We start from the raw sequence: 26279 nt of genomic DNA, 5'->3' as shown, positions 1-26279 counted from the left end.
AGGATTCATCAATCCACTAATCAGCCGTAATTTTATAAATTATTGTGATTAAGGTATCGCCGGGAATCAATCAACTCATTGAAAACCCATCCGACATTGTGCGCGACGGGTCGGAACAATTGCTGGATATCTTCATCAACTCGCTCAAAACGGCCTTAATCGCTTTTTTCAGTTCGACGCGACTCGTGCTGTTGACATTTTCAGACGTGTCGGCGTAAAAACAAATGTAATAACGCCGTTTTAAGTTCGAGATGATTTATTTGTGGGGCTTGGCCCGTTTTAACACTTCAATAAAAATCACTAACGCGGATGACAAATCGTTTTTATTGTGGCGTGGAGAGGGTCGATATTAATTACAACCGACAATCAAGCCGGGTATCTGGTGATCTGCTCCATTAATTTATTTTTCTTGATTATTTGATGTGGGGATGTTTTTTATGGCGCGAGCGGCGGCTAAGAAATGTGTGGAATAACTCCGGTTAATTACCGAGGAGGAATTTGAGCGTTCGCTGTAATGTAACGAGGCTAATTTCATGACAAAATAATATATCTAATTGATTTATTTTATCATGTATATGTATTAAGTTACGCAAAAAGTGTGTGAATGGATTATTTTTCAAATATAAATATTTTAATTAGCAGGTGTTGTATCGTTTCTTTGTCTCTAATTACCAATTGAACTTTCTTTTAGGAACTACTACCTACGCGACGAGGGCGAAAAAAATATGTTAAAATATAAAATAACAAATATTAAAAAGTAACACCTGCCGCAAAGTTGTAAAGAAGGCTTGTTTTAAATTTTTGTTAAATATTCGAGGCGCGCTGTTCACACATTATACAAATTTTCAGGAAGCTTATTTATTTCAGCAATGTTAAAATTAGATGTAAACTAACAAAAACGAGATGGGAGCTAAGATAGCGAAACTAATTCTAATTTATTTGAAAAAAAATTGCCAAAAACATGGCGCGAAATTAATATGAGCCGTAATAAATTTCATGTAACTATTGGGTTTTAATAAGGAAGAATATGCAAATAAATTACAACAAAAATTCCATAGTATTAATCATTATAAAATTTTCACAATTAATCGCTTACTCGAAAAGTATGACATTCATCCGTTATTTTTGACATGAAATAGTTCGATAATTATCCAAAAATAATTTCATTATTTGGTGAAAATTGTACCACTGAATTTAAGAGAGACACTTTGTACAAATGTGCTTCGAGATTTTCGATATTTAATGGCATTTTAATATTTGTATCATGAAAAAATAAAATATGTCAATGTCTATAACTGTAAGTATAGCAAAGTAAGTTCATATTTTCCAGTTCAATAAATTTATACAATCTGTCAACTTCAGTTGACTGTACTGAGCATACAGTACAGTTTATATATTTTGTAGTTAACGAAAATTCTAATGCTTGTGGGCGTTATATTGCCAATCTACTGGTAGGTTATTTAAGTTATAAAGAGTCTGACTGATTTAAGATTTATCAAACACTGGTGTTACTAGTTGTGATGGTTACGATTATGATAGCTTTAAACAAGAAATAATAATAAAATGACTTCAAAACATGAGTTAACACCATTTTTATGTACATGGGTAAAAGCGCAACACGCAGCACTGAATAACAAACTCCTTTTCTGTATTTTATGACTCACACTTTATTGTAATTTATGATTAGAAGCATTTTTTTCTTATTTCAAAAAGTGATAAATTATTTAAAACAACAAAATAATCATTAAATCTTTAGTCTTTATTCAATTTGTGAACCCACGAAATGAAGTTCTAGTCAACAGTTCATAACAGGATACAACACAGTAGTCAATGATTTGCAATTAGTCGGTAATCGTAGATCGTCTAAATGTTATGATATGAATCCATAGACTTCCTAGACAATTAAAGTGCTACCGTTTGGTTTTCATTCGATCATCATTAATCATCATTATTTAATACCACCAAAATTATTCTACTGAGTACTTTATTTTTAATTTATATATACATGATTTCGCGCTTAAAACGTCTTTAAATTTTTCTTCTGTGATCTCTACAATGTTCACTTTCTATTTTCTAATCGGTTCTCAAGCTATGACAGGTAGTATCTCTTGAATTACTGACGACATTGCGAGTTCGTAATTAAAGTAATTTATCAAAATGAAATGAAAATTCGAACTGCGTCGCTCATTTACATTATAGAACACATTTGCTCAGTCTGCTTTAAGCGTATTTTGCTGCAAATTAATTTCACTCACATTCAACGAAAATCTCCACGTCTAATACTCTGCTCGAGGTCAATATTTATAATTGACCCAACGAACATCGCACGTATAATATATACGAGCACACAACTAGCAAATGTAATTTTGGCATAAAAGAAAAATTTATACACTTTTTATTTTCGGGTGTTCAATTAAAAAAGTCTTCAAGTTGGCGTTGCTTTTTTTATAGAAGAAACCGTAGCGAAAAACGCATGTTTCTTTAATTCATACTGCTCTATATAATTGACATTTCCACGTTGTCAGCTGTCATCGATTAAATTTGAGGTTAATTATAGACATACTTCTTAATGTTTACAGAAAGTCAAAGCCAACTTGATGACTTTTTAATTGAACACCCGTTATGTATTGTAATCGAGTCCATCGGGAAACTTGTTCCTTTCGTGTTTTCTCGGCGTTTCAAGACCCCTAGAGTACGAAAAAAGTGATTACCGTCTCTCTGTCGTCTGTATCAATTTTTATATTTCCGAAACTACTAGACCGATTGTTGTCAAATTTTATATGTATACTAGAAATGTCATGTAGATGGTAAAACGCTAACCAAAATTTGCTTAGTCATTCCCACCAAGAATTTGATGACGTCGTCTCAAAAGATTCTACATATATTAAAATGATTTAATTGTAATAAATAATATACTCCTACACTTGTGGTGTACGAATCCGCTTTTAGTTTTCTCACTAGACATCCAAATATGTTGTTCTATGAGGCGGGTGAGACATTGTCCCAGTAATGAATTTGCACGGTATTATTATTTTTATTATTTCTGATCGATAGATTTTTGGCCAATAATATGTGTAATATGTATATTTTAAAAATACTCGTGAAAAATTATTATTCTCGTTTTGGTATTAAAATTATTGCTATTCTCGTATTCGATGTTTCTATAATTATACAGTGTGTTTCAAGACACCACACAGAGAATCGAATCTGGTGGTATGTATTGAATAAAGATGAAATTGAGGTTAGCCGTTCGCGCAATAGTAACGATGATATTTATATTAAGTCATGGCAAATTGAGATTTAGGTAAACTACGTGAATTTAAGGCCAGTGAAAATTATCTAACAAAATTTATGGAAAACTTGGCACTTGATATTTTACCGTCGAAACGTAAATGAAGTGAAATGAAGGATATAAAAATGGAAATTAGGACAAATCTTTTCCGAAATTCTTGATATTGTAATTAATCAAATAAAATTAGATTTTCTGCAATACAAAAACTACACCTTCCACTTAGTTAATACATATTTCTAAATTTCCATTTTTGGCCAAAAAATTTCCATGGGAACTAAAAACGCAAGCACAATATAATTTTTTCAATATTTAGACATTGCAGTATCAACTTCTCACTCCAGACCAATTATAAACAACAGTGTTTTCATAACATAATGCGTTCGAATCATAAACGGTGGCGTAGTACGGGTGATTAGAAAAACAAGGTCTACAAGAATTCTAAAAAACATATAGTGCCATAAAAAAGTTAGATACATATAGTAGACAAACGCAAAAAATGTATAGGTTGTCAAAACACATTTACATACAATTTAGCTTCTTACACTGTTACTGGAATTAATTATCTATATTTGTTCTCATATATAGAAGTTATCACAAACAACAATTTGTTGAATGTATTTAAGGACTGAGGAAAGTCCTGTCAAAATCTTTCGACCAATTTTTGGGGGTCATTGCTACTTGACCCTAAGGTCGAGTCGTAACACAACGGACAGTAAGAACCTATTTTTTCACAAAATATTATGGAAAATATAAAACCTTGTACGGCTATTTTAATTTTTTTTTTAACGATGAAAATAATACTTAAAACATGATTTATTTTCATAGGAAACTAGAGCCTTGTCACACTTATTTGAATTTGTCAAATTCTGATATACCTATAAACACGGGACACTCTTTTAGAAGTTCTTCGGCTACATTACTTGCGGACGTATGGACAATTAATAAATGTAAAAAATTAGTCGAAGCATTTTTGAGTTGAGTTTTTACTTTACAGAATTTTGTGATGAGGTGATCAACATTTTTGCAAGGACACCTTGGATTGGTGCACTGTAATACTAAAAATAACAGTATTGTATTCCCAAAATTTTTTGCGAAAATGGAGTGAATTGTTCCTGATTTAATCAATAAAATAAATTGACACATTCATTAATTTTTTTGAGCCACCTGTATAAGCAAATCTAAAAAATATTAATGCAATAATAAATCACAAGTAAAAACTCATCATGTTTTACATATTTCAGGTAGATTTAGGAATTTAACTCGTTACTATGGAAAGTTGCAATTTAACACCTTTAAATTTCCCAAAGTTTTGCAAGATTTATAGGGGTAAAATCAATTTTATCTTGACAAGTTCTAGGAACGCCCACCCGCCCCCTATTTTCTCAGAGGATATGTCATTTGTCGAAATAAGTCTTATCGTAGCAAGTAGTAGCCCTGCCCACCCACCCTCCCTTTACTTTCTTATAGGGTATGTCATTTGCGAAAAATAAGTCTTATCTTACTAGCCCACCCGCCCTTTATTTCGTCAGAGGGTAGTACTTGCTAGTAGTTGCTAAGATAAGTCTTATTTTGACAAATGACATATCCTCTGAAAAAATAGGGGCGGGTGGGCGGGGCTAGTACTTGCTAAGATAAGACTGATTTTGGCAAATGTTATGCTCTCTGAGAAAATAGAGAGCAGGTGCGCGGGGGTTAGTAGTTTCTAAGGTAAAACTTATTTTGGCACGTTTTGGATAGGATTTGTTCGACAAAATTTTGAGGTGACGTCATTAGTTTTTTAGGAGGGGGTGAAGAATAAATTTTGCTTAACTATTTACTATGATTACGATAACCTTAAAATATTTACAAGGGTTCCGAACAATCGGCTTTGCAGTTTCGAAGTTACATTGCACAATATTCTTATTCAGTTTTAATTTTTTTCTAAAAATTCTGGATGTCTAGGCTGAAAATTCGACACGTATTCACACACCACACGCACAAAAGTATCTTATTTTATGAAATTTAAAAAAAAAATTTGGAAATGACGTCATTAAATTGTTGGTAGGGATAATTATCCAAATTTTGGTTAGTATTTAACTACCTACATAATATTTCTATCATATGTACAAAACTTGACAATCTTGACAACAATAGGGCCAGCAATTTCGGAGATTACGTGTCTAATAAACGGATACACACAGACAGACAGACAGACAGACGGAAACGGGAGACCACTTTTTTTCGTACTCTAGAGGTCATGACACGTCGAATAAATATGAAAGTGACAATTTTTTAAGTTTTAAGGGCGAAATGTTGTGAAAACTACAAAGACTTTTTCTTAATCAATATGGATTAAATCAGTTGTCTTTGATTATCAATTGCTTCAATTACTTCTTGATTTAGTATTATCTAAGTCGCTACACAATTACACGGTGATTAGCAAGTTAGATTTTCTACATTAAGAATAAACTAGTTACATTGTCAGATTTATCGCAGATTATAATAATAAATTTCATTGTCTTTCCAGAGTCTAAAATATTCTCTTGGGTTTAACTACTGATTTCTAAAAAGTCTTGCAAATATCATGTCATTACTAAAACATTGCTAATTGAGCATTCCAAAAACTGTTAGCGCAGCCATGAAAATCAAATGTTTGTTATTTAATTCATAACATTTCAAATGTTCGAAAAATACTATCGTGCGACCAAAACAATCATGTGTCAATTTATGAATAAGAATTTTACTGCTGTATAGTGTAACACACAATTAGGGTAAATTTTCTTCAAAACCGTTTTCATTGAGATAGTTTAAGTTTTATGCAGCATATGTTTAAATTTAACGACGGTTACAATTAAAAAAACAACGATAAAATCTCAAAAACATCCTTACAACATTACGTGAATGTTTTGAATGATCGCCGCTTAAATTCTTCTACCATGTAAAATATTAAAACCGGTTCATTTCTGTAACATAAATGATCGTACAATCAGTTGGTATTCTACGAAGGTGTACTGCAGTTCTCCAAAGTCACTGTCCTACTTGACAAATGAAATTTGACACTACTAAACCACTATCTAACGACATCACAAATTTTTAATTGGACCGGTACGTTCTGAGCAATGACTTAACTCCCTTCCCATTCAGGTCTAATTCAGGTGGGTGTGATGATACAAACCGCGATATTTTAAGATTTTACCTGCTGTTGTTAATAAGGTACTGGAAATTAAAATTTGTCAAAATTTGCCGCTCGCTTTCTCTGCAACTATTTAGCGTCAGCTTGACAATTCGAGTAGAATTCATGTTTTAACAAGGCGGCAAAGTCAACGCCCACTTCGATGTGATAATCACTGATAAACACTGCACTTTATTCACGATTGCTGTGACCATCATACCCATTCATCTGCACGTATCATTATACCAGTTCCGGAGTTCAAATGACACCCGCGGAATGCCTCAATAGTGCCATCACGAGCTGGGTGTAGACGATTCAGGTCCGAAAGTGCTCTGACCCAAAAAAGGGTGAATATTTATGTGCAGAATTGCGATTACACGGCTTTTATTGGAAGCAGCGAATTAAAAAAAAAGTTTCCGAACACGAATTACCGACGGCAAATTGCAGACCTCCCGTGGCGATAATGAGTGTAAAGTGGTGGGTGAAGAGGTGAATTCCATTTTTGTGTAACACTTGTATTTCTTGTAAGTCAATTAGAGAGATGTTTGGCTGCAAATCGTGCGCATCCAGTGGTTTGTCTTATTTGATGACTAAATTATACAAGGAAACTAGTCGAAAATAGCTTGAAAGATACGTGGTTTAGGAGATGATTTTATGACTTGACTCCTACAGACTAAGTTATGTATAGATTTTATCTAGTTCAGGATTATATTTAGTTGACACGAATCCAAACGTATTATCATCTTGCGCCAAAAAGCGCCTTACCTTAATTTGCACAAACATTTTCCTGATAGGTGATTATTACTTAGATCATCGCCGCCGACTACCTCACGGTCTATTTTCGACAATCAACTCTTCAAATTATGTCAATTACGGACTCGGCTAAGGCAATTAACGAACTATGCAAACAGACGTCTAATCAAAACTTAATCAAACTAATTGAAAGCGTGTCCATAATAAAATATAAATCGGATGTTGTGTGTGTACAAAACGACCAGTGGCGTTATTATTGTCAATATAAATTACTTTGAACGACGTTGTATATTAATGAGTTAGTCATAAAGCGATTAATAAATCAATCCGCAAAGCCAGAGCGCTAATGGAAAATATTGTCCAATTTTGGACGAATTTTTCCGGTATGACGACAACCAGAATTAATTTTGAACAGTTGCCAAGTCGTCGATGTAAGAATCTTGAGATTTAACATCCATCCCACATACATAATTCGAGCGTGCAAACAATCCGAACGTGATTGATCGCATATTACACAGCGATTTCAGTATTTTCAATTCCGATTTGTTTAAGGAACAGAGATATTCTACCCAGTTTAAATAAATGTTTAGTACGTTATCGAATGCTATTTACACATATATAATAGGAGACATTGATAGTTCCCATGGACTCGCTTAATTTGTACTAAATGGTGACTATTCGGGTAAATATTTGCCCACGTCAAGCACCGTTCAGGGAAAGTGCTGTGGGGAAGACAATTTATGCTCTGAGAGCTTTACAGGTGTTTACTAAAATTCGTTCCAATAATAGTATCGACGTTCGGAAAAAAAAAACAAAATCGAGGATGTGATAAGGAATTTCGAAAAACACTCGTTGCTTGAAAGCGATGTTTGCTTTTTTTTAAAGAACGGGAAATGTTTCGGTGTTACTTAGTTTTTTCTTTTCTAACGTCGTAAATACACAATCAGAAACGCGTTTATTTGAAGAAAAAGGAAAGCGACGATGTACGGTAATAAGTGATTCCAAAATTAAACTTCCAATCCTAGCTAGCGTCTTTCAAAAATAGAATGTACGCATTACCCCCAGTTCTCTAATTATATGCCCGAACACACTTACCAGTCAAAGCAACGCCGTATTTAAAATAAACCCAAATAAGTAATAGACGGATGATTTTTGTTAAACAACTAATAACACTGAAAGGAAATCAAATTCCAGGTAGACAGGAATGTTTAGAAATTTCGTACCACGACTCACAACCAACGCAATTTTATTATTATTTTCTTTTTAGTACATATCTTATTTGATAATGATGTTTCTTGATGATACTTATTCTAATTTAGCAGCAATGGTTACGTTTCCAAAACAATATAAAACCTTAAGTAGGTGACAACCCAAATCGACATAAAGAAAGTCAGTTTTTCTCAAGGAACTTTAGTTTACTAATGTTGATTACCAACCAAGTTACTACATTTCCATGACTTGCTGTGGTCTAAAAAATTGTGATCCTTAGGTTCTAGTTAAATACAACAAACAAAAAATTTGGTCAAAAGTTATCTCGACAGAACTTCCCTCACTTCTGAAGTACAGTCCAACAAATACTGCTTCTCTGAAAAATTATAAATTCCGTGATAACCTCTATGGAGTAAAAACAATATATAAGGTACTAGTCACAGTGTAATAGAAAAAAAGAAGGTTTTACCTTCTTAAAAAGAAGACAAGTGGGAGCCCCGAGCAGATCTAATATTCTCAAAAAAGACACTTGGAGCCCCCGACAAGGTTTCGCCTTCTTTAAAGAAGGTCATTTGGGACCCCCGAGAAGGTTTCGCATTAAAAAAATGACATTTGGGACCCTCGAGAAGGTTTTACATTTTTAAAAAAGACAGTTGGAACCCCCGAGAAGGTCTCACATTAATAAAAGAGGACATTTGGGACCCGAAGAAGGTTTTACATTTTTAAAAAAGACAGTTGGGGGCCCCGAGAAGGTTTCACATTAAAAAAACGACATTTGGGACCCTCGAGATGGTTTTACATTTTTAAAAAAGACAGTTGGAACCCACGAGAAGGTTTTACACTCTAAGAAAAACAACATTTGGGCCCTTGAGAAGGTTTTCCATTTTTCAAAAAGACAGTTGGCGCTCCCGAGAAGGTTTCACATTAAAAAAACGACATTTGGGGCCCTCGAGAAGGTTTTACAATTTTAAAAAAGACAGTTGGGACCCCCTAGAAGGTTTTACATTTAGAAAAAAGACATTTGGCCTTCCCGAGAAAGTTTTACATTTTTAAAAAGATAGTCGCGACCCCCGAGAAGGTTTCACATTAAAAAAACGACATTTGGGGCCCTCGAGAAGGTTATACATTTTTAAAAAAGACACTTGGGACCCCCGAGAAGGTTTCACGTTAAAAAAAGGACATTTGAGCCCCCAAGAAGGTTTTACATTTTAAAAAAAGACAGTTGGGACCCCCGAGAAGGTTTCACATTAAAAAAAAGGACATTTGGGACCCCCGAGAAGGTTTCACATCAAAAAAACGACATTTGGAGCCCTCGAGAAGGTTTTCCATTTTTCAAAAAGACAGTTGGGAGCCCCGAGAAGGTTTCACTTAAAAAAAAACGACATTTGGGGCCCCCGGGAAGGTTTTAGATTTTTAAAAAAGACAGTTGGGAGCCCCGAGAAGGTTTCACATTAAAAAAAGAGGACATTTGGGACCCCGAGAAGGTTATACATTTTTAAAAAAGACAGTTGGGAGCACCGAGAAGGTTTCACATCAAAAAAAGGACATTTGGGGCACCGAGAAGGTTTTACATTTTTAAAAAAGACAGTTGGGAGCCCCGAGAAGGTTTCACATTAAAAAAACGACATTTGGGACCCGCGAGAAGGTTTTACATTTTTAAAAAAGACAGGTGGGACCCCGGAGAAGGTTTCACATTAAAAAAGAGGAGATTTGGGACCCCTGAGAAAGTTTCACATTAAAAAAACGACATTTGGAGCCCTCGAAGTTTTCCATTTTTCAAAAAGACAGTTGGGAGCCCCGAGAAGGTTTCACATAAAAAAAACGACATTTGGGGTCCCCGGGAATGTTTTAGATTTTTAAAAAAGACAGTTGGGAGCCCCGAGAAGGTTTCACATTAGAACATTAAACATATATACACGGTGAGTTACTAAGGGCGCGGTCCACGATATCTCATTTCATTAATTATTAGAGATAAAAGAAAAAGTCAAACAACAACGTTGTACTTTAAGGACTACTCCAAAATTATTTTTAGCCATACAGGATATTCTATTTTTAAGGCGTAACACACAACTTCGTTATTTTAAATAAAACAGCTTATATATTTTTACATATTTTGATTGACCTCTTCCTGGGCTTTATAACTACAGTTTATTTTTGAAATACGGATGGGCGTTGCCGATTTTCTTGAATTTTTTTAACAATGGGAGGATTCGCAAAAAAAATCACCGTAGCGATCGTTCAACATCTGTGTTGTGTGTTACGCCTTAAAAACAGAACACTCTGTATAGTTAAAGAAATAATTAACGAGATTTGGACGAGTGCGCCCTTATTGACTGATCCTGTGTTTTGAATTTTGATTAAAGATTTACCATGCTTACGATAACTTTAAACGTCTGCAAGCTGTCAAAGCATTCGGTTTTGCAGATTCAAAATTAAATTGTTATACAATTTTGATTTTGATTTTTTTCCAAAAATCTGAATTTCTCGGCTAAAAACTCAAAACGGATTCATAAACTACACGTGTAGGACTATGTTATTTTATACTATTTCCCATTTACTATGTAGAATTTTGAGGTGACGTGATCACATTGTTGGTGGGGACGATTAGACAAAGTTTGGATGGCGTTTTGTTATTTACATGATATTCTTAATATACATACAAAATTCGACAACATGGTTCAGTAGTTTGGAAGATTATCTCTAATAAAAGCGTCATATACAGTCGGACGGACAGACAAACAAACGAAAACGGGAGACCACTTTTTTCCTACTCTAGAGGTCATGAAACGTCGAGAAAACATGAAAGTGGCAAGTCGCTCGATAGACTCCATTACAATACTTCCGTAGATTACTCTCGGGAAATAAAAACTTAAGGCAAAAGTACATTTTAAAAATATGATACGATAAAAAGCAGAAAAATGAAAATTAAAAAAAAAATCGACTTACGCGAAATAAGAAAAATCAAAAATCGCACTTTAACACCAATGGACGCAGAATGATAAAAGATTTTCCAAATTCACGTACCACCTCTTAAGTTGTGTCGTTGAGATGAGATTTTTCTTTATTACAACTTCATTTTATGTCGGAAAAAAATCGCAAAAAAATTTTAATTTACGATTCATGCAACTGATAAAGAAATTTTTTTTGGAAAAAAGTTAGGAAACTCGTACAATAAATGTACAATGTTATATTACTATTAAAAAACTAAGACAAAATTTGGATGGTTTTTGAAATATGTCGTGTTAAAAAACCAAAAATCGCAATTTTAAAATTATGAAAATTCAAGAAATGTTTCGATCTACTATATTAAACTCAAACTGGACCGGAGAATAGAACCTGGACTAGGACCTTCGTTGCTTACTACACCTAATTTTCGATAGACATAAAGTTTATTGACTGGAGAATAAAAATATTTAAACTGTTCCGAGAATACTCGAGAATTCGGCGAAAATATCTTTATAATTTTATCACTTTTTCCTGGCCACAAAATTGCGCAATTTTTTTAATTCAAGCAAATCCGTAGGTATATCTTGCGGTTTAAATGAGTTGTTTACTATCTCCACTTCCTCCACATATTCATCGTTTATGAATAAGATTAATAAGAAAATGTACAACAATGAAAAAATTCTACTTCTACGTTTTGCACTTTATTTCAATCTGACTTATATAAAATGAATAATATGATTCATAATCCCCATTTAACTGACAGTGATAACAAAATTAACAGTTATCGCATAATTATTTCAAGAATTCTCTGATTATGATTATTTGAAGTTGCATTTAATGCAATGCAATAATACTATAATACCTAAAAGCAGCTTTTCATTATTAGTAGTTAAGTATCATCAATTGTGGCGGCAAATGATATACTGCCGAGTCAATTTTTTAGAATGATCACACAACCACCGCCTTGGATAACGCTAACTTTGATTTTTATTGCAGTTAAAACACGATTTTTCTGTTGTTTGATTGACGTAGCGACATAAATCTGCTCTATATGTCCAACATATGAATTAAATATGCTTCTGGTAACAATCTTATCTGTAGTAGTTGTCTTAACCTAAACAAAAAACGAGCTGTCACACATACATCAACCCAGACATGTATATTAAAGAAGTTTGTAAGTAAAAAATCACGGCAACCTGGCAATAACTGGCACCTTTGCTGGTTGAGAGAAAATTGTAAATCAAAATATATATTCCCCAGTTTTATAAATTGCCCCAGACAATATTTTTTTCTACAATCAGGGTTATATTTAGTATTACGCTCGCTAGAGTTGTACACTTTCACAAATATGACGTATGCTCCCGGTGGTCCGCTACGACCTCTACACCCACTTTATATTTCAGACCTATCTGACCTAATGCTGTATTATTTACTTTTGTTTTAACAATTATTGTCGAAATTTGACTACAAATTACAATTAATTAAAACTAAAAAATCAAAAATGATTACTAATTATGGCTGCTATTAGTATGTGACCTTACTATACATAAAATTCAATACAACTTCAACAACGTTACTGTCGCTTTCCTTTCATTGTAAGTTAAGTGAATTTCATAAAAGTATGAATGAATCGTCCAGAATCGTACGATAATTGTGCTACGAGAAAACACACCTTTTATGTTATTCTAACCGTAGTACACGCACATTAAAGTGTGAACATCCCAAATTGGAGCGACACCATACTAAGCAAAACAAGCTCTCCTAAAAAAGAGCCAAGTTTTCCCTTTTGGAATATAGGTCTGTAAGCGCACTATTTACAGAAGCTCACAAAAAGTAAACAAACGGTAGTCAAAAATGACACACTATAAGTACTCGATTGTATGTATGATCACGCCAAAACATGTCTATGAATCCAAAAATTATAGTTTCTGGTTTTATTCATTATTAAACGTTTCTAGAATGAAGTCTGACATAGTATTTGCTTGGCAACGTATACTACTCTATGTTAATAAGTTGACAGTTAGCCAACAGACGCAAAGATGCCAAAAACAAATATTTTTGAAAAAATCTATAAAAAGAGGTGGGTGTAAACCATTCAATTAAATATTTTTCTCTAAGTGTCGTCCACTCACACAAAAGAATATTTCTTCTTTTTTGTAAAAACATTTACCCATTTTCATTCTTCACGCTAAATGACGGTAAAACCCTTCGTAGCAAGTTCCAAATAAGTTACTATTATAATTTTTATCGGGTAGGAATTTGGCCCGAAAAACTAGACCTTCTCCACGCCAAATAGACGGCATTCATTGCCATTTTTTGCCCGACTGAAAAAAGAAGTAAACGACATTATAAAATGCAAGCCGGTATAAAATATCTGGCGACCCAACACGCGTCTTTGTCTCGGTGCAAACATATGTCTCTCAAAAACGACAAACCTGAGTGAATCTTGTACTCGCCGTGAGCAAATATTCCAATTTTTTATAAACTACAATATTTATAGTGTTAATATACATGTGTCTCTCGGGATTGTTTTTTTTTTATCAATAAACAGTTTTATAAATGATCTATCATAGGAGAATATACGTTGTAGGAGTACAGAATTATTGATAACAAACAAATACAAATACCAATCAAAATCAACGGAGCGTAACGAGCTGTTAGGAGCAAGTGAAGCTCGTGACTGTACTTTAGATTACGTAGAACTTTACGACACATAACACAAACGAAAATATTTTCGTTTAGATTCCAGTGTACAATAGAACAGAATAATAAGAGTCTATAAAGGGTGATTCATCTTAATTAATTATTTTTATATACTAATAAAATTTTACAATCGAAACCCCTAATCCGTACAACCATAAATTACAGACCATCGGTCGAAGCTGACGGTTGGTGAACAGGGCCGTAATGAATTTAACTGATATACTTGTGACCGTGGTGTATTTCACTGGTGGAATAGTAACCTGCTGTTTCTATTGTTTGCGTTTACGTGTGAATGTGCACGATTGACACTCTGAATCATAAAATTATATATTCCAACATTTAACCGAGCGTTATGTCTAACGAACAACTATGATTTTCCCCAATACAACCCTGAACTTTATGTAAATTTCAAAGTGGCACGCGTCATGTGTCAGAGATTGACGAGGGTCTGCACGGGGTGTTTGTTGGAGCACTGTTGGCCTAAATGACACTAACAGACCATAAAATTTTATTAGTATACAAAAATAGTCTGCAAATTGTACATACATAAGAAAGTCTATTTAAAAACAGTATAAAATTCATCTCAGCACTTCCGACTTCGCCGGAGAAAAAGATGGGTTGTACTTTTTAAATGATATGACTCCATTTTCCAACTTTTTTAATGGAAAGACGGTTGTAATGTCAATGAGGATTTAAATATTTTGTATACAGTGACCAAATTTCGTGTTATTATATTTATGCCATAATAATCAGTAAACAAAATTTACAAAACAAAGGTTGTCTTCAATATGGTAAAACCGGAAAAGTTAACATAAATTTCTTGTTCCTAAATATAACTTGTTCTATGTCAACTCTCTGCCATTTAAATTCTTTACTGTTCAGGGAGTAACTTGATATCGTGTATATTCTGTTAGTGATACCCAGTAACGACCAGAAAATAATAATATAATTAGAAACAGGGTGATATACATAGTCCAAGTTCTTAGCACTTTACATATGGAAACATAAATAGAGTAATGTATGGAAAATTAACCTAAAATTTAATCGATGACAAATTATTCACGACAGTATGGATTAATCAAACACATGCGTTTTTCGCCACGTTTTCTTCTATCAAAAAAGCAACGCCAACTCTTGCTGCAATGTAAATATAGTACAATCACGTCATTTGTGCAACCAGCTTGATCCATACGGACCTAAGACCCTACCCTCAAATACCAAACCGTCTGTCTATCGTCTGTGTTGATTTTTATAAGACAGATAATCTCCGAAACTACTGGACCAATTGTTGTAATTTTGTAGGCATATTAAGAATATCATGTAGATGGCAACACGCTAACCAAAAGTTAGAATGACGTCATCTCCAAAATTTACAATAGTAAGACTCATTTAAATTTTATAAAATAAGATATCCCTGCACTTGTGGTTTACGAATTCATCTTGAGTTTTCACCCTAGACATTCACATTTTTGGAAAAAAATAAAAATTGTATTACAATATTTTGCAATTTAACTTTGAAACTGCCAAACCGAATACTCTGAAATTTTCAAAACGTTTTAAGGTTATCGTAATCATGGTAAATCGCTAATCAAAGTTTATACGTTTTTCCCCTCCCAAAAATATTGATGACGGGTTCTCAAAATTTTAATTCTAAACTTGTGGTTTATCAATGCACTGTTTGCTTTTTTTAATTACTTATATGGAGTGACTCAAAAATTAAAGATTGAGGCAATATATTTTACTGATTAAATCAAGAACGACTCCTCCATTTTCCCGAAAATTTGGGAAAAAAGTACTGTTATCGTTAGTATTACACTGCATCTATCTAAATTTTATGATTTTTCAAAAAAGCTGGATTTGTTCTATTCTACTTCAGAAGCGAGGTGAGTTCCGGCAAAAGTTCTTTATGGAACATCTTTAGAACTAGTTCTAAATAAAAGAGGACTATTATTAACCATCTAGAAGAATGATAGACTGTATTAGATATATTTTTCTCATGAACACATAACCAGGCTGACAATCCAGAATATGTACAACATTTGGGTTTTATTATCGACTCAAAATTGACGCTGGACCACGGGATACAAATTTCTAGCAGGACTTCAAAAAAATTGGTCGAAAGTTATTGTTAACCGCTTGTCTTATAGGAGTAGTTTAAAATAATTAAGCATTTATTAAACGTCAAATTGACACGAGAATTTTTCAATAATATTACAAAATTAAGGTTTTTCTTCTAGAATTCCATTTCGGAAGTCTCTCCAGTCATTCTGAGGTTTATCAGATTGTAAGAAAAAGTATAGACTCGTTTAGGGAAAGTGAAAATGGAAGGCCAAAAAAAACGACCAGCAAAGGTGTTCAAAAATAGTTGTAATAGAAATTATAGAAGAAACTATGTCCACATTAATTGGAAGGCTTAGCCAACAATTAAATCTATCACATGAAACGACACACATTTATTAAAAAAAAAAATCTTAAAAATGTATATTTAGCTTTCCCATCAAGATTTTCAGCATGGCATAAATTACTGTAACTGATGAAGCTTGATGGTTACGTGAACTTGTAAAACATGAGATTGAAAAAAAATCCATTTACATACAATTAAATTTGGTCTTTGGGTGGTTATTTCAAGAAGACCCATTGTATCATTTTTTTTTTTCGTCAAAACGTTCTATGTTAAGGCCAGTCCCCACGTTTTCTCAGCGGAATTTTCGCTCTATTTTCAAAATGTAATATCTCCGTTATTAACAGATCTATAGTTTTCAAATTTTAAATATATGTGGTCCATAACTTTATTTATATAACGCAAGGGCAATTTTGTTAAAAACAGCTTGTGATCATATTATTTTTTTAATTTTAGTGAAATTTTTGCATAACGTATTTTTAAAAATCAATATTTCAGTTATTTATGGAAATTTTGGAACGGGGTTGTCACCACTGTTTTCAGCTTGCAAAACTTGAGAAATTCTACGAGGTCGATTTTTGACTTTATTTGTTGGGACTGAGATATAGTGAAAATAAAAGTTAGCAACTTCCATGCGCTTTTTTTAACTGTGTATCGTTTCTAAAAAATAAAATCGACGATATGTCTCGTATGATTTCTGGAGTTTTGTAAGCTGAAAACAGTGTTGAAAACCGTGTTCTGAAATTTTATTTAATAATTGAGATATTGATTTTTAAAAATACGTTATGCAAAAATTTCACTAAAATTAAAAAAATAATATGATCACAAGCTGTTTTTAACAAAATTGCCCTTGCGTTATATAAAGAAAGTTATGGACAACATATATTTAAAATTTGAAAACTATAGATCTGTTAATAACGGAGATATTACATTTTGAAAATAGAGCGAAAATTCCGCTGAGAAAACGTGGGGACTGGCCTTAATCAAATGCTCACACCATTTGTAGAACAACTAGACGAGGATACTAAACTACAACATGGATTTTTCCAGCAGGATAATGCTACTACTCATACAGCAAATCAGGAATTTAAAGTTATTACGATAACAGAATAATTAGTAAGAAATTTATAACCACCCAGATCACCAAATTTACTAAATTCCGACTTTTTTCTTTTTACGTATCTCAAGAACAATGTATATAAAATCGAACACAAAACTTGCAGGAATTGATAATGGCTATATTTTATTTTTGTTTTTTTACTCTAAGGTGTATTTATATAATTTAGTATCATATTTGTATCTCTAAACTTAAATTATGACGTGTGTAAATATTGCATAGTATGCTGGCACAAATACAGGGTGTTTAAAAAATGGCGCTTCAACTCAAGGGTACGTCACAAAGGTCGACGAATATCATTAAAAGATTACTTATGTCAATTATCACAAAACATAAAAAACTAGCCACTGTTATCAGATTCATCCTAAACAATTATTATTAAGTTTCTTCTAGTATTATAAAATGAAGAATACAATGGGTAAAGACAAAATACCTCCAAAATTAATCGATTTCAAAAACAAAAAATAGTGAATTAAAATATGGTGAAATTTCAAAAAAATAAATAAATTTTGAAGGGTTGTGTCTTCTACATTTGGAGAGAAAAGAATCCTCCATAAGGGACCCTGAACAACGTGTTATAGATTAGCTGCGCAATTTTTTGAATACTCTGTGTATTATTATATTAGTATTATTATTACTATTATCATCTGCGCAAGGATATAAAATTCAATTGGTCAGTCAATAACGGGCGGATTCTAGAGCAAATGCCCTTTCATTTTGGTTGTAGGTAAATGCATGACTGTTGTATTCTATATAAATGTGTATCTAAGAAAATCCTTTTATTTGAACCCTACTTGTTTTTGCCTATTTCCTATTTTTTCGAACTATTTTACTTTTTTTCTGCCTATTTTGTTCTAAAATGAGAATTTTCTATATCCCTAAGCACATGTTTGTTGCGAAGGTCACATTTAATATTTGTGGTATTAAAAAAAGACTTTTAGGTAAAAATGCCGATAATTCAATAACCCAAATCTATTTTTCTACATGAAGCTTCAAAGAACAAATTTTATTGCACAGCTAAGTACATAAAAAGGTTTTAAAATAATTAAAACACGCATTTAGAGATCCCGACACAAGTTGTCTCTTGCTTTTCTAAGAAGAGCTTCAATATGTTAAATACACCAAGCCCTCCTACAACATTCTTTTCGAGTTCTCTCCCTGTATCAATAAGTTCGTGTTGGATTTTGGTAAAGTAAACTTCAAAAGTATAAAAGTGTTTTAAAAATTGTACATCATCCAGTATTTTGTGCCATTTTTAAAAATACCCAAATTCTAATCGTCTTTAAACCACAAGTAAAAGGAATGGACGAAAAGACAAAACGGCGAATTGTTCTGCAAAGCCTGTGGGAAAATTGTAAAGAAAAATTATTAATGTTGCACATTTCAAAAGGGAAAAACTAATTGCGAAATTAAATTAATTAAATTAATTCCATAAATTCGCATAACATATCAGTTTTTGAAAAATAAATAAGTAAATAAATAAAAAGTGTTGTTGTAAATTTCATGGCAAAGACATGAAATTACTGACAACCACAAAACAAACCTTACTAAAGATACCAGGCAAACTTTAATTTCCTCATTTGATACTGAAGACGATAAGAAAAATAATACTATGAATTATGCAGTGCATTCGTTGGGGCAAATATACCGTTGAGAAAACTTAACAAAAATTAGTTCGCTTATTTTTGGAGAGAAACTGATGAAATAATATTCCTGAGGACTCAACTTTAAGAAAAAATTACTTGTCCCAAGTTAACGATGATGTAAGTAATGTGTGATTTCATAGAAATTTAAGATATTTTTTTGCTATATTATTTATTTAGTTATTTTACATTGTGCTTTTGTAGGTGATTAATAGAGTTAGAACAGGTATTGGATAAATGTAGATTTCAAAGAAAAGCAGACGTTACATAAAATTTATTTTTCTTAAAACTTGCCCAAAGTGCTTATTTTGCCATTTCGGGCCTAAATTCCCAGCTTTTATCGCCTATTATGCGGCCTATTTTGGCTTTTTTTTAGCCTAAAATCTGTTCTTTAGTCAACAGTTACTTATAAATATTAATAAAACAAACTGAAATTTCAAATATGTATTTGGTTGAGATGGCCATTTTTTTTAGAACCAGCGTGTCCAACTTAGTGAGTCCTCCAATTCTTTTTCTCGGTGATTTCTAGCAGTGTTTTCAAAAATCTAAAAATTGTAAAAAAAATTCCTTTTGGGCTTCTTGTCCAAGGTAAAATAACTTCTTTTTAACATGTGTACTTCGTGTAGTATGACGGACCAATTTACAATTCAATAATTATTTCCTTTATTTAAATTTGTAAGACAAAATAGATGGCGAGATACCTTATTCTAACACGTTTTTTTTTTTTTAATTCTATGGAATAAACGTCACCCAATTTAGACAGCGCTTTTGTCCACCGACTAATTGTTAACCGGCCAAAAATCTCCTTACTTTCACATGTCATTACGACAAAATTTTCATGTTTCAAATAAAATTAATACCAGACCAGGAACCGAAACCCCGCCAATAATTGCATTTCACTGTCACCGGTCAGCGATAAACAGCGCCGCTGTCTGCGCTCGATTTAAAGAACGTCGGACAGGTTATGTCACGTCCATGAATCACCACCTTATCTCCAACCCAACAACAAAACCCAAACTCCACCTCATTTTCAAAACAATTCGTAATTCCATTTTCCGTCCGCGAACAAAGAATCCTCGTAGCGGTTTTTCGCCACATCGCTGCGCATCCTGCCGCCGGCAAGCCGCTTTCGAAATCGGCGGCGGCGTAATTACCTCCGAGATATCTCTTGTATTAGCTGTCAAAAGCAACATATGTTTATAATTTGAATTGCGTACGGTGCGGCGCTCGCGTCTTAACAATGTAACAGTACCACAATACCAGTGCCCGTAATTATCTCAGGTCACGTGTTACAATCTCGGTTCATAGCGGGGCCGGCGGGCGGCGGCGCGCGCCTTGGAGCGTCGCGACGGCCCTGTTGCACCGCAGACCGCGTCCCCTGCCTGCGCCGCCGCCCGCGGCCGCTCCCGGGGCCGAAAATTTTCAAAATTGCTGGCAGATGTATATCTGATAGCGTTTTTTATTGGGTTGTGTAAGTGCGCGCGCAGCCGCTCACGTGCATGCGCGCGATGTTGCCAGATGGGGCTTCCTGGTACCGATTCGGACACCGGGAGAGAAATTTGAGAGGATGGGGGCTTTAAAGGAAAATATGGAAGTAGAGGCGGGAACGAGACATGTTGGGGAAAAATGAGAGACTGGATTGCGGCGGGAGGTGGGAATTTTCTTAGTGGGTTAAAGTAAATGTGGTTGCGGAGTGTGAGATGGTAGAGGCACCGCGATGGCAGGCTTCAGGCGGAACTACAAGGTGTTGTGATTTGAATAGAAGGAAATGAAAACATGCATAATAAGCCCATTTTAATAACTCGAATTAAACAAGGAAAAAATAAAAATTAGTTTTTAATGACAAAAGTAAATAAGCGTACATACTGTATTAGCAAAATATATAAAAAAAATAATAATAACACTCAGACGGATTAACATTTACATCTTAAAACTTAGACGAGAATTTCTTCAATAATCAGTTTGTTGAAAAGTTTTCAATTATTAGTGAACATAAAAATAAACAAATCAGTAAGAAATATCTATTAAAATTGCGAGAACCGATAACGATGCAAAAAGTTTATTTAACTATACTTAGATAACAACACACCTTTTTAGGGAAATTACCTTATTTTGGGAAAAACATTCGTTTTATGTACAAAAATATCAAGTTTCACTTAAATCGTCTAATTTACACACTTGGTGGTCGTACACTCACTCACTATCATAACTCACGATCAAACGAATACTCCAATTCATCATTCTTCCGATTTGACCTAAAAAATTTTTGACATTTCGTTTCAATTACATTATCTCAAACACGTTATTATCCCTGTAACACCAGCTAAACTAAGTTAATCCTATAACATGGCAGCGCCGATCATGGGTTAAAATTTTCGGTTCCATTTTCATCATTATTTAAAGATGAAATAAATGTTGAGTCCGAGATATTTATAAATCCCAAATTTCACTACTTCCATGATATAAGGAGATAATAAATTATTATGATGTGGTGCTTTTGAAAAGAGGAAGTGTCAAACACACATAAAGCTCTTAAAATTTGGCCTGTTACAAGTCCGATCTTGAAGTTTAAACCGCGACCTTGAGATATATAAATACCTTAAGCAGTAATTCAGAATCTGAAAAACATTCTCTTTCCAAAAATAACACACAAAGATTTAATTTCATTAAAAAAGTGGCCGTATTTACTTATAAATTTTCTTATGTATAGTGGGATCGACACAAATCGTTTGCATTAGATGAGTAAGTTGGCTTTTTCATCGATTGATTACAATTTATTCGTCTAATACCAACTTGAAGACGTTTTTTATTGATCACAAGTTACTTTCTAGTGACAGCTTTGAAGTAAAACCATTGTCCTCATTTGTAATTTTGCCGGAAATTTTCATTAGTGCAACTTGTTCAATCTTATCGCACATCGTACATGGGTAAAAATTCAATTTTTGGCGCCAAAATTTCAAATTTTGACAAAGACCCGTTCACAAACCATAATTCACTTTCTCATCGGGCATATGTAAATTGATATGAATGGATTTTACAGACTTTTCACATCTAAATACATAGTCCATTAAAAATTCTACATAAAATTACATTTTTAGTTGAAAAAGTTTCTTTGAAGCAAATTTCAAATTTGTGTCCATTATAATCAGCATTTTGAAATATTCGATTGTCCTTTTGGCATTAAGAAATGTTGTAGATTATACAGGGTGAGTCACTGAGCGTGCGTTCCTCGATATGTCGTTATTTATTAGAAATATAAAAAAAGTCAAAGACCAAAGTTGTACGGTTTTTTGAGAACTACAATCTAAAATTACTTTTAACTGTGTTTTTTAAGACGTTAACACACAACCTGTTCTCTTTTTTAATGAACCATTCTGTATATTTTTACATATGTATTTTGATTGACCTCTTCTTAGACTTTGCAGTCACCGTTTATTTTTGAATTTTCGATGCAATGTTGCCATGTTATTCCAATTTTCTTGATATTTTGGTTATAATGAAAAGGTTTACAAAAAAGCGCAGTCGGGTTGTTTACCATCATACTAAACAAAAATACGAACTTTGTTGTAGTATAAATAAAATTAAATCTTCATATAGAGTGTTTATATAAAAAAATATTTTTTATAATTTTCACAACGGAATTTTAAAATAAATTATGGTTATAAAGCCTAATAAGAATATGTAAAAATGCATATGCTTTTGTGCAGTAGAACTTATCCGTCATTTTTTGACCACCCTGTATAGTTTGAAAAAATATTTGCGTAATACCATACACCATTACTTATAAATGCACATAAACTCAGACAGGCTATCAAAAAATGTAATCTGAACCATCACATAGCAGGTGTTTTGACAAGTTTGACTCAGGCAAAAAAAAATGTTTAGGATTTCATATCAACAAAGAACATTTACTGACGTATACTTGTTAATTTTGATCACCATATTCATTTACAAGAGAAAGGTGTTGTTATCAATATTATCAACAATGAAACAACTGCTTTAAATAAGCGTTATTGTGGGTATCTTCTGGAAAATAAAAAGAAAAAAATCGGTACCACATCATAAATTTGGTTAGAGTGGAGTGTGCAAACAATTAACAGTTAAGTAATCAATTTTACTTGTTGTGCAAAACAGTAATTACACTTATTACCTATTCAATTATAAGGTTTAATTTTAATGTCAAACGCACACACATCAAGGAGCAGCTCAGTAAGTATTTTATTAGAAAAGTAGTGATGCGAATCCTCGTAGGCAATAATTAATCATTGATGAATTATTATTATTATTATTAATAAATGTTTGACCTTGATAATTTCCGATCAACAAAAATAGACGATTTTGGCAAAAAAACATCCTTTGAACAGCCCAAAGAAGAAAAGCACATCGTTACTAGTAAATTTAGAAAAAAAAGGAAACTGTGACCCAAAAAATATTACCCAAGCAAGCTTTGACGTCGTAGAAATAAATGATCACCTATAGATGAACAACGTTCGGAAAGAGTTTAAACATAATCAGTTTGGAAAGAGGACGAATAGAATAATCTAAGCCGAAGCAAAATCTATCTATGAATCTGAAGTACATAAGGAGACTTAGTTGTCAGCTGACAACACCAGAGGTCAAAAAATTTTAGCAGCAGTTCACGTTTGTTTGAAAATAAACTACCTTTAATCTCACATGTTTCAACTTATAAGGAATAATAATGATGAATCTAAATTACAGGGATATTTTTCTCCACTCGACCATTTTGCATACAACTTCAAACGATGTAACAAAAACGTGAATCATCTCGGAAGAATATTGGACTTGTTGGTCTTAATTTAAAATGGTTTTGTCCTCAGGAAGTCCTTGGTGAATCTTCATTGGTCAAATTTAGATGCAATTAACAATGTAAATGTGATGGAACACGTTTTTTTTTTCAGCAACTATTATAAGAATTGTTCATCGTTAAGTTCCTAAAAAGGATCGTTTACGATTTTATCACCGTATCAATTAAAATAATCAAATAAAACCTTCACCTACGATGAAAAAGATAAAAAAAATCCGGTGATAAATAGATTAGATAAAAGAGGTATGTACTGGCCAAAAAAAAAGAAACAAAAAAGGTTAAGTGAAATCAAAATTAGGATAATTTATAAAACAAAAAAATCTGTAGATAGAGTCAAAAGCAAAGACTGCACAACAGAAATCACATCCGTTTGTCGTTAGGTCAGATGTGCCTCAATGGTCAAACCTTGGACCTCTGTTGTTTTATTATTTATAAATGACAATGTGGACAATATTTCGTGTTGCAAGCTATTATTTGCAGACGACTTAATATATGTGCATTTTAACCCAATTTGCGACGTGTGTGATATTAATTTGGATCTTGACAGAACCACAATTTCTAGGTTTTTAGAAAGAAATTCTTCAATTTCATAGATTTGAGTGTATGTGTACATGAATTGATGTAGATTATATTTCCAATAATTGATTGATGCACCCCTCAGGAAATCAATATTATTATTTAGAAATGGTGGTAAGTATAACATTTGATTTCGTCAATATATTGAATTACTAGGATTGTATAAAATAGTTGACTACATTCTGCTAATCAAATTTTCCTAAAGCACAGATAACAATGTGTCAAAGACCAAAGACACTGTTCGTAAAACACCTACTCGAGGCACACAAGGCTCTAATTTAGGGTCTATTCTCTTCAATGTCTTTTTAATGATGTGTTCTTAATTTCTAGTAACATTGGAAATGCAGGTACTTTACAAATTTAATATACTACATCCTCAATAAGAAATTATCTTGTACCATGTTTTTGTATAATTAGTCCGTACGGACATAAACAGCTCTAGATTGCGATCTAAGTGAAAGAGGATTGGAAACATCAGGCTACTTACGCCTGTGGAATGTCAATAAACATTATTATTGTTATTATTTAGTGGACAAATTCTTGTTAAGGAGAGAAATTTTATTCAAATAAGATGGTCACAGATGTTCCGGAAAGGCAGTTTACAGAACAAAGTAAATTATTTATTTTTTATTTGTTTATATTTTTTAAATGTCAATTAAGATGGCAGTCGACATCCTGTATGTACTTCCGTCATGTATATAATTTCGTTAAAAAATCATTTCCGAACAGTTTTCGTGTGTTTATTTACAACAGAGCATCGTTTGACACTCGATAATTCCATTTCGAATCCAACCTCAGCACGTCTGCGCGGCCCGCGAGCCCATCAGCGCGGTGCCTCTAACCTCAGCGTGACAGCGCGAAATGTGGCAACCTCGTGCGCCTACCCTATCACGTAGAGAGGTTATCTCACCTTCTTCATGATGCCAGTCTTCCTCTTCGAGAACGTCGTGTACCGCCTCAGCTTGTTCTCGATGTACTCCATCTTGATCTTGACCCTGCCCTTGGTCTTCTTGCCGTTGCTGGGCGGCGACTTCTTCGGCTGGAGCGAGCCGTAAGCGTCGTCGCCGATATCGTTGACGCCGCAGGCCTCCAGGCCCATGCCCTGGGGCACGCCGCGCTCGTCGTAGCAGACGTCCACTTTGCGGCCGCCGCACGCGCCCGCCACCATCGCGCCGTGCCGCGGTGACAGCTGCTGCAGGCTGGTGGAGGGCCGCAGGCCCGGGTTTCCGTAGATCTCGGGCGGCGTCTCGCCGCTGAGCAGGTTCATGCTGTAGCCGAGGTTGAATCGGGAGTCCCTCCCGCCAGGTGGCTCCATGTCGCACCACAGTTTGGCAACGTAACAACAACACGCGGCGCACTAAGAGTGTATACACCGCGGGTACACACAAACACAGCTGTGGACACAATACGGAGCTGAACTGACCGCGCCGCCCAGCGCGCTCAGGCGGCCAATGCTCGCACTACGGGGCGCGCAGTCGCCTTAATTAGGATGGTGGGCACGGGGCAGGAGCGGACTGGGAAAGGAAGCGGCCCGGAATTTAGGAGCCAGGTTTTCCTTACGGGGTCATTCAAGATGAAAAGATCAAATTTGAATGAAAAAGTGCGTCGCTTGCTTTTTGCATTTGATGCAAAAATTAAATATTTCCTGAACGTTGACATTTTC

The 26279-nt window shown here is 33.9% G+C and overlaps 1 protein-coding gene across 1 annotated transcript in view; it reads right to left on the bottom strand.

Annotated features, from left to right (window-relative positions):
• The window catches only part of LOC135129280 (serum response factor homolog), a 122996-nt gene extending 96981 nt beyond the window's left edge, over window positions 1-26015 (bottom strand). Inside the window, exon 1 of the mRNA XM_064056439.1 lies at window positions 25527-26015. Within this exon, the coding sequence (XP_063912509.1) occupies window positions 25527-25931 (405 nt within the window). The 5' untranslated portion in view covers window positions 25932-26015. The remainder of the gene's footprint in view (window positions 1-25526) is intronic.
• Between the last annotated feature and the right edge of the window lie 264 nt (window positions 26016-26279).

Source organism: Zophobas morio, unplaced genomic scaffold, assembly GCF_036711695.1.
Source record: "Zophobas morio isolate AGI-343-1 ecotype UQ-CSIRO unplaced genomic scaffold, CSIRO_AGI_Zmor_V1 ptg000014l, whole genome shotgun sequence".
Taxonomy (NCBI): Eukaryota; Metazoa; Arthropoda; class Insecta; order Coleoptera; family Tenebrionidae; genus Zophobas; species Zophobas morio.
Note: the sequence above shows the minus strand (reverse complement) of the source record. Positions and strands in the feature narration are given on the sequence as shown.